At 41.2% G+C, this 10,434-nt stretch overlaps 1 protein-coding gene across 1 annotated transcript in view; it reads left to right on the top strand.

Annotated features, from left to right (window-relative positions):
• Window positions 1-10,434, top strand: part of ANKDD1B (ankyrin repeat and death domain containing 1B) — a 97,358-nt gene that overhangs the window by 19,071 nt on the left and 67,853 nt on the right. Inside the window, 5 exon segments of the mRNA XM_006873305.1 lie at window positions 1,848-1,951; window positions 5,270-5,299; window positions 5,301-5,402; window positions 7,999-8,064; window positions 8,157-8,261. Of these exon segments, the coding sequence (XP_006873367.1) occupies window positions 1,848-1,951; window positions 5,270-5,299; window positions 5,301-5,402; window positions 7,999-8,064; window positions 8,157-8,261 (407 nt within the window).

Genomic DNA, 10,434 nt, shown 5'->3' with positions numbered 1-10,434 from the left:
CTTGCATAGTTAATAAAGCACAGGTAAACATCTTTCTGGTTTCAGCTAAGATCCATCTGACATCAGCTATGATATCCCTTGTCCCACGTCCTTTTCTGAATCTGTCTTGAATCTCTGGACATTCTCTGTCAATGTATGGTTGCAGCCATTTTAAAACTATCACTAACAAAATTTTACTTCAGGTGATATTAATGATATTGTCCAATGATTTCTGCATTCCTCTGGGTCACATATCTTTGGAATGGGCACAGATATGGATCTCTTCCATTCAGTTGGCCACGTAGTTGTCTTCCAAATTTCTTGGCATCGATGAATGCTGCATCAGTTTGGTGAAATATTTCACTTTGTATTCCATCTATTCCCCGTGCCTTGTTTGCTGCCAATGCCTTCAGTGCACCTTGGACTTCTTCCTTCAGGATCGTTAGCTCTTGATCATATGCTACCTCTTGGAATGGTTGAGCACTGCTCATTTCTTTTTGGTACCATGACTGTGTATCCCTTCCATCTTCTTTTGATGCTTTCTCCATCACTCAATATTTTGCACATCAAATTCTTCAATATTGCAAGTGGAGGCTTAAATTTTGCCTTCAGGTCTCTCAGCTTGAGAAATGTGGAACATGTTCTTTCCTTTTGGTTTTCTTACTTCAGGTCTTTGCTTACCAAATCTAAAACAAACCCACTGCAATCAAGTCAGTTCCGACTCATAGCAGCTGTATATCTCTATGGGAAAAGACAACAGCATTTTTCTCCTGCAGAGCAGCTGGTGGGTTTGAACCACTGACCTTGTGGTTAGAAGGATAACCGTTGACCCACAGTGCCTCCAGAGCTCCTTATAGTGCTTATAGTATGTGTAGTAGTGATTGAATTTTTTCCTCCCCAAAGTACATGTTGAGTCCCAATTACTGGTACTTTGTTTGGAAACAGGGTCTTTGAAGTTATAATCAGTTAATAACATAAAGTCGTACTCTAGTGTTGTACTGTTAAGTGCTCTTGAGTCGGTTCCAACTCATAGTGACCCTGTATAGGGTTTCTGAGGAGGGGTTGGAGAATTTGAACTGCTGACCTTGCAGTCCAAACCAACCTTGTGGTCCAATGCATTATCCAACAGCCCCACACCAGGACTCCAAAAACTACTTTAATCTCCTTTAATATGCTATGGGTCAGAACCAACTTGATGGCACTTAACAACAACAATATAAATGAGAATGAAATATGTTCATTCCTTTTAGCTTTTATGTGTGCTTGTATGACGCAAGCAGTTTTATTTTTTTTCCTGCAGAGCTGGCATTCAAGGTTCTTCAGATAACATTTTAAGCTCTGTAAGCTTGTATGGAGCTTTTGGGCTCCTTCCTGTCTAATCTTGTGCAATACTTTTCCCAAATAATGCCCCTGGGAAGTCCATGACAACTCTCTGATCTCCTAGAGCCAAACACTACATTGCTGGCTTCAGGGTGGTCCTCAAACATAATGTTTTATTTGGGACCAGGAATACTTTTAAGGGTCTGAAGACAGTGCTAGGAGAAAGAGGAATCTTGACACCACAGCTTTATAAAATATTGAAGTGAATTTTCCTTCTTTTCAGTGCAGAATATGAAAGGCTCAAGGCTACTGCTACGTGATTTCAGAGTTATATGTGGTGCTGTGGGATAAGCTCTGGACTGCTAACCTCAAGGTTGGCAGTTCAAACCCACCAGCTGCCCTTTGGAAACCCTGTACCAGGTCACTATGAGTCGAACAGACTCGAGGGCACTTAACAACAACAACAACAACAACAACAAGGTTTGCCACATGAGACTTGCTTTATCTCTGACCCCTTTAAATTCCCTGTCATATTTGCTTTCTTTCAGTACAACTTAATGAGAGGAGATTTCAGGATGCTGCTAAAAGCAATAATTGGGATTTCTTGGAGAAGCTGTTTGAAAAGAAGGTTAACATCAATGTCGTGAACAATGTGAGTAGAATTTGGAAATAAGACAAGTGGCTGCTCCAAGTGCTGGCTTGGGATTACGTAGGTCAAATGAAATAATAATCAAAATAAAAATGATTGTGCTGGGTTAGATGAGGGAGACCGCCTTTGTGGGTGTTTAAACTCAAGGTAAGATCAATCAGTGGGATGGGCTGCTTTCATCATTTTTATCTCAGGGGAAGTGCACAAGGTCTTTAAGCACATCTGTGCAGTCTGTGGGTGGGCAGTAAAGCCAACTGTCAAGGTCATGGGCCTGGACTGTGGTAACTTTGGCCTCACACAATCTGGAAAGGCAGAGCATCTTTTGCTACACAATCTAGGCTGTTTTCTTTCCAAGGATGCCCTTTGCGGTTGAGTTCTTCCAAACTGAAATCCAAAGGAAAATAATGAGTTTTCATTTTACTGCTTTTAAAATATAGTGCCTCTGCATTATTTAGCAATGAAGCCATTTCTGAAATCTGCCCCTTAAGTGCTTATTAAGTGTTTGGATATTGAGGGGTGTCCACCGCCAGAAATATGGATTTCTTCACCAGCTGCTCCTCGGAAATCTAATACAGGGTTGCTATGAGTCAGAACCCACTGAAAAACAACAACAACAACTGTTGGTTTTATGAGAATTTCCTGGTAGCCTTTTTGTTGTTATTGGGTGCCAACAAGTCCATTCCAACTCATTGTTGTTGTTGTTAAGTGCCATTGAATCGGTTCTAACTCATAATGACCCTGTATAGGGTTCCAAGGCGCACCTGGTTAGTTTGAACCGCTGACCTTGTGGTTCAAACTTATTTTGTGCTCCAGTGGTTATCCTACAGTGCCACATTCCAACTCATACTGACCCTGTATGGCAGAGTAGAACTGTCCCACATGGTTTCCTAGGTTGAAATATTTATGGGATTAGATTGCCAAATCTTTTAACCCACAAAGCCATTGGTGGGTTTGAACTGCCAGCCTTCCAGTTAGCAGCTGAGCACTTAACCACTGCATCTACAGGGCTCTTGATCACCCCTCTAGTCAGGTATTATTAAAATGAACAGTTTGGATCTGGAGCAATTGTTTCAGATCATTTGTAGACTGGTAAGGATGATGGAAGTAGATTTATCACGATGTTAAGTAGAGCATAAGCTCAAGCCTTCTTATTTGTATAGGTCCCTTCTAAAATTCCAAGGAGCAATGAGTTCCCATGGTTACAAAATTTTGCAAAATTTGCTCAAGTAAGGAATGTTGTAACTGCAATCAGGTAAACCTGCAGACTTTGGCTTGAAAGAAGCCTTCTCAAGTTGTTCAAATTCCAGGCTCTATAAAGCCTGGATCAGTCCCAGCCAGTGGAGTCATAGGAACTGAAGTGGCGAAGTCTAAATCCCATGCATCATCTTCAGTGAAAGAATACTTTACACTTGTGTGTGTATAAATGTGTTTGTGTATGTGTGAGTTTATGTGTGTATGTGTGCCTGGTGTGTTACGGTATGTGTAATAGTCATATTTCATAGACATCCTAGAAAGACTAGAATAACGGCAAAATTTTGCTGCAAAAGAATTTCAGGAACCGAAAAAACAAACAACTGGAGGGGAGTGTGTAGGGAAAGAGAAGGAAGATAAAATAAGTAAGCACATTTGGAGATAATAGCTACATAGTTTCAAAAGTATGTATAGATATACCTCTCTGAAGATTGTTATAAGGGTGGAAGATGAGTTGTTGAGTAAGATAAATGAAGCAGTAATTGTTTTTCCAAGTGGCAGGATTTAGATTTTCCAATCGACTGTTACAACCGTTTAAAATTTTTTCACATGTAACTCTCTGATCTTTTATTAAAGTTCTTGGAAAGACAGTTCAATCTAGGACACACAGTCAGTGTGGCAAATTATTATAAACTCCTGATGACTTCTATTATACTTTCAAAGGACATCTTTGTACCCTGTTTATAAAACATTGTTGACATGCTGAAGAATATTTTAAAGTCTGTGATTATAGAGATGGAAAAAAATGTGAATGGTTTTATTGAACTATCTTAGTTTTCTGTATTCTGGCTAACAGAAAAGCATATAAGCTTAAATTCGATATACTTGTGCAAAACTCTAGATTGCAGACCATGTAAAGATAATTTATGTTTTCTCAAACTTTAGTTTATCACTGGCTCAACTAGCAAGGACCTCATATATTTAATTTAAGTAGTTCTTATATTTTTGTGATCAATTATTTATGAGAAGCAAAGAATTATAAATCCCATGCCCAGATAGCTTTTTTAGAAGCAAAAGCTCTCTAGAATATGAAAACTATGATCCATGTATTACTTACAAACAAAACTTCCATAGTCAGAAACACAGTAGACAGTTTCTGGGCATCCCAGAAGCATCCTCTTGGATTTCCTTTGACTCTCTCTGTCTATTTCTCTGTCTTTCCTTCTGTATTCTTTCAAAAACAATATATGTATTTTTTGGTTCAGTTAGATTTACAGTTAAAAAAATTACAAAAGAACATCCATGAATGAACATCTAGGAAAATTATTCTTATGCATTATCAGTGTTTATATTATAAGCAGAAAAGGAACCCAGGTGCTGCACTAGGTTAAGCTTTGGGCTGCTAACCAAAAGGTCGGCAGTTTGAACCCACCAAACTGCTCTGCAGGAGAAAGATGAGGCAGTCAGCTTCTGTAAAGATTTATAGTCTCAGAAACCCTATTATTGACTAGAAACACAACTTTTACTCTCTAAGTGAAATCCTTTATGTGACTTCAGTGACAGGTTATGCAATGGGTTTCAACTTGAGGCCTATCTTCCAGTGGATTACTAAATTCTCTGATGGTGTCTGCAGGCAGGATGCCGATGGACACAATCTCACTACTTTCAAAGGCAAAGGATGGGATTTTTGGCCATTCAAGGAACCAAAACCGTTGCCCATCATGTTGATTCCGACTCACAGGAATCCTATAGGACAGAGCAGCTCTGCCCCCTAGGGTTACCAAGGCTGTAGTCTATACGGAGTTCTGCTGTGGCACTTTAGGATCAACACTGGACTGTGAACCACAAGGTTGGCAGTTCAAACCCACCATCTGTTCCTCAGAAACCCGATACAGGGTCTCTGTAAATCAGAACTGACTCGATGGCACTTAACAACAATCTTTACGGAGACAGATTACCACACCCTTTGCCCGTGGACCTGTTGGTGGGTATGAACTGCCAACCTTCAGGTTAGCAGCTGACCTCTTAATTACGGTACCACCAGGGTGTATCATTCAAGGAGCAAAGGAGCAGTAATGACCAGATGACTGCCAGAGTTTCTCATACTAAAAACAAATTATGTTTTCTCTGATGAACCGCACAGCCCTGCACTTTGCAGTGGGGAAGGAATCATTTATCTGCAGTGGATTTCTTGCTTAAACACAAGACCAGGGTTGATGTTGCTGATAAGGTAAACTTGGCTTCCTTCAGTAGAATTGGTTGGAGCATAACCAGTGTAAATCTGACAGTTAAGAAGAGAAAATCTAAGCAGTTCAGATGTCTTTTCTTTACACATACACATATACACATACAATATTGTTGGCAGATGTCAGATGGATTTTGCTGAAATCAGAATACGAGATTGACGTTTACCTGTGCTTTATTGACTCTGCAAGGGCTTTCAATTGTGTGGATCATGACAAGCTATGAACAACATTGCTAAGTGTGAGTATTCCGGAACATTTAATTGTGCTCATTAGGAACCTGTACATAGACAAAGAGGCAGTCGTTTGAACAGAACAAGGGGACACTGAATGGTTTAAAATCAGGAAAGGTGTGTGCCAGGGTTGTATTCTTTCACCATACTTATGCAATCTGTGGCAGAGCCCTGGTGTGGCGCTGTGGGGTAATGCTCTGGACTGCAAGGTCCATTTGAACCGCAAGGTCCGTGGTTCAAGATCACCAGTCACTCCTTGGAACCCTAGACAGGGTCACTATGGGTCAGAACCAACTCATCGGCACTTAATAATAATAACAACTCAATCTGTATACTTATTAAATGAAGAAGAACATGGCATCAGGATTGGAGGAAGACTCATTAACAACCTTCGATATGATACAACCTTGCTTACTGAAAGCAAAGAGGACTTAAAATACTTACTAATGAAAATCAAAGGTCACATCCTTCAGTATGAGTTGCGCCTCAACGTAAAGAAAACAAAAAGAAGAATCTCAACTAGGTAGCTATCTTTTCTAAAGACTATAGCATCAAGTTCTTTGGAAAAAGAATACAGAAATTACTGGAATTGAAAACATGTAAATAGACTAACCATGTAGTGTTGTTGTTGTTGTTAAGTGCCGTCGAGTCGGTTCCAACCCATAGTGACAGGGTTTCCGAGGGTGTAAATCTTACAGGAGTAGAAAGCCTCACCTTTCTCCTGCAGAGCAGCTGGTAGTTTCGAACCTCTGACCTTAAGGTTCGCAGCCCGATTTGTAACCACTACACTACCAGAGCTCCTATGTAGTATGCTAGTCAAAATAGAAAATGTATAAGCTATGTTCATTTAGAGCAGGGTTTCCTAACAGCAGTACTACTGTCATTTTGGACTAAAGAATTCTTTGTTTTGGGGAAACTATTCTGTGCACTGTAGGACATTTAGCAGCATCTCTGGCTTCAGCCCACTAAATGCCAGTATTGCCTGTTTTAGTTACCTAGTGTGTTATGACAGAAATACCACAAGTCAGTGGCTTTAACAAACTGAAATGTGTTTGATCGCAGCTTAGAGGTTAGAGGTCCAAATTTAGAGGGTTGGCTTCAGAGGAAGGCCTTTTCTCTCTGTTGGCTCTTGAGAAAGGTCTTTGTCTCTTTAGAGCTTCTGGTCCTCAGCAGTCTTCGAGCAGCTTAGCATCTATCTTCCTTCATCTCTATTTGCTCAATCTGGGTTTTTTTTTTTATGTCTCAGAAGAGATTGATTTAAAACACACTGATACTGTTTCATTAACCTAACAAAGAAAATCCATTTATAAATGGGATTATAACCACAGGTATAGGCATTAGGTTTTACAGCACATATACTGGGGAGACAGAGTTCAATCCATAACAAACTCCCACTTATGAATATCAAAAATTGCTCCCAGTTGAGAACTACCAATTTAGAGTAATGGTGTTGTTTAGAGTTGCTAAGTGCTGTTGAGTTAGTTCAGACTCATAGCAACTCTGTATAGGGTTTCCAAGAAGCAAGCTGGTGGATTTGAACTACCAATCTTGCAGTTAGTGGTCCAGTGCCTATCTTTCAGCGCCACACCAAAACTCCATTTAGAGTAATAATAAGCAGTAATTACTAATCTTGGCCTTGCTATTTTAACTCTCCATATTTAACTCTACTGAGAATAGGAGACTATAGTAATTCCATTTCTGGAACAGTCAAATAAATGTCAAGAAGTGCCCCATAGACCATGTTTCCTGTTTAGTAGAGTCCTGGTGTGGTGCTGTGGTTAATGTGCCAAACTGCAAAGCCGTTTGAACTGCAAGGTTGGCAGTTCAAACTCACCAGCCACTCCTCGGAAACCCTATGCAGGGTCCCTATGGGTCGGAACCGACTTGACGGCACTTCACAACAACAAATACTACTACAGTATATACATGCTTATCTACTGTATAAATCTAGAGTCCTGTTGTGACACTGTAGGATAAGCACTAGACCGTAAAGTCATTTTAAACCACAAGGTCAGTAGTTCAAACTCCCCAGTTGCTCCTTGGAAACCCTACACAGGGTTTCTATGAGTTGGAACAACAACAGCAACAACAGCTGTATACATCTAGTAACCGGTTTCTCATATTACAAACATGGTCAATGATCTCAAACCCAAACCCTGTTCCCTACCACCACACACAGAGAAAATTTAAATACCGCCTTGGCTATAGATTCAACCCAATATTCCTTAGTTTTCAACAGTTGAGTATTAGCTAGGCCTTGACTGAGATAATGCAGTGGGTCAACCGAGTGATGCATTTTCTTCTCCTCCCCTCTCCTCCTCCCCTCCCCTCCCCTCTCCTCTCCTCTCCTCTCCTCGACAGTAATTCACCTCGTGCCGCCTGATCTGGAAGCCTGGAGATCATGCTCAGGCTAGTGAAGGCTGGTGTGGACCAGAGAGCCAAGTATCAGGTAGGCATGTGGGTCACACTAGAACTCCCACACAGGAGTGGGGAGGCTCTGAAAACTGCCTGAGCACCTTCTCTGCCCCTGGTTCTTTTCAGAATGGAATGAACACCCTCCACTTTGCAGCTCAGAGCAATCATGTGCGAATCGCCGAGTACCTCATTCAAGATCGGCCCCTGAAGAACTTGAACCAGCCTAATGAGGTCTGTTTGCAGTGGTAGGGTGGGTCTCGCACGCACCACGCTCCACAAACTCCACTTTTCTTCCTGCTCCTGGTGGAGTCCTGGAGCCAGATGCTCCATCCCGTTGGATTTTATTTATTTATTTATTTTGTAGTGGGGGAGATGGACACACAGAAGAAGGGAAAGAAAGTGTTGTTATTGGCAGTGGCGTGGACCCTGTATGTGGACAAGGCAGGAAGAACCCATATTTCTTCCTGTCTCTATATATGATTCAAACTCATCAGCAGCTCCTAGATTCATACAGGGTCTCTATGAGTCCTGGTGTGGCACTGTGGGTTAATGCACTGGACTGCAAAGTCAATTTGAACCGCAAGGTTGGCGGTTCAAGCTCACCAACTGCTCCTTGGAAACCCTATACAGGATTGCTATGGGTCAAAACCGACTCGACGACACTTAACAACAACAATATAGGATACTCCTGGCAGGGGTGTGATAGTATTCAACCCCTTTCCTCCTCCTCCTCTCACTATGGAAGTAGACTGAGAGAGCCCAAAACGAAGGTGCGTTCAGACACACATATGAGGAATAAACAAAAATAACTAGTCCACTGAGTCATTTAATTGGGGAAGAATCTCTGATTCTCATTTTTAATACTGTAAGAAAATTGTGGATTAATTGGTGGAAAAGACAGTCTCTTTTTCTGAGATCTTTAAATTGTGGGTCAAGTATGTTGGCCAACAATCACACCCACCTGACAGTGTGTCATACTATGGTGGATTGCATTGTTGCTATGATACTGGGAGCTATGCCACTGGAATTTAAAATACCAGCAGGGTTACACATGGTGGACAGGTTTCAGCGGAGCTTACAGACTAAGAGAGACTAGTAAGAAAAGCCTGGTGATCCACTTCTGAAAATGAGTGAATGAAAACCATATGGATCACTACAAAACATTGCCTGATACAGTGCTGAAAAATGCAAAAATACCAAAGATCATCAAGATGATGCAGGGCCTGGCAATGTTTCATTCTGTTATGTACAAGGGCGCCATGAGTTCGAGTCAACAGCAACTAGTAACAATAATCATGCTGACCAAAGCTAGTCCTGGAGTCCTGCTGTGGCATTGTGGGTTAATGCGTTGGACTGCAAAGTCGGTTTGAACCAAAAGGTCAGCGCTCCAGTCACTCCTTGAAAACCCTATGCAGGGTAGCTATGGGTCAGAATCAACTTGATAGCACTCAGCAATAACAACAACAAAGCTAGTCCTGGTGTGGTGCTGTAGGATAAGCACTGGACTGCTACCTGCAAGGGTCCAAACCCCTCAACCACTCTTTGGAAATCCCTCAACAATTGGTTCAAATTCCTTAACCAATCCTTGGAAATTTTATGTTGTTGTTAACTGCCATCGAATTGGTTTTGACTCACAGCGATCCTGAATAGGGCTTCCCAGGAGCAGCTGGTGAGTTTGAACCTCTGACCTTGCAGTTCAAATGACCTTTCAATCCAGTGCTTACCCTACAGTGCCACACCAGGACTCCTTGGAAACGCTATGCAGTGTTGCTATTATGAGTCAGAACCGACACATGGCCCTTAACAACAACAATAAAAGCTAGATAGAGCTCAGGCTCTATCAATTCATCATGGGAGTTCCTGTCTGTATTTGTTTAAAAAGGTATTATGGAATTCATGGAATGTGTTTTAGGAAAGGTCCCTTCACCTTCCAAGATCCACAATCTTGCCTAGTTTCTTATCAACAGTAAGTAAGTGATTGAGAACAGCTTTGAGATTACCAAACAGGGGTTGGTAAAATCCTTCTCTTTGGCCTGGAGGGAACTCTAAAAACTAATAAGGAATGCTTTCCTGAGGAGGTCTTTAATAATAAAATGATTTTAATTAGGCTTAGGAGATTTTGGGTGGGGATGGGAGAGATGGGGTCCCCTGAGATTTCTTCCCATTTCATAGCTCTAGAAATCTCTCTGACCTTTCCATGGGAGAGTGTTAGAGTAACAAGCAGTAGTTACTGTAGAGTTTAGAAAATTTTAATCTACATGTACACTTTCATCTAGTGATCAAAAATAAGTATTCAAACCAAAATGTTTGAGGGAGGTGGGGAATAGAAATGAGGGTCTTAGAGGCCATTCATATCAATTCATCGTGACCCTGTATAGGGTTTGTGAGGAACAGTTGGTGGGTT

The sequence above is a fragment of the Chrysochloris asiatica genome, unplaced genomic scaffold, assembly GCF_000296735.1.
Source record: "Chrysochloris asiatica unplaced genomic scaffold, ChrAsi1.0 scaffold00234, whole genome shotgun sequence".
Classification (NCBI taxonomy): Eukaryota; Metazoa; Chordata; class Mammalia; order Afrosoricida; family Chrysochloridae; genus Chrysochloris; species Chrysochloris asiatica.
This window is presented reverse-complemented; position numbering and strand designations above follow the sequence as displayed.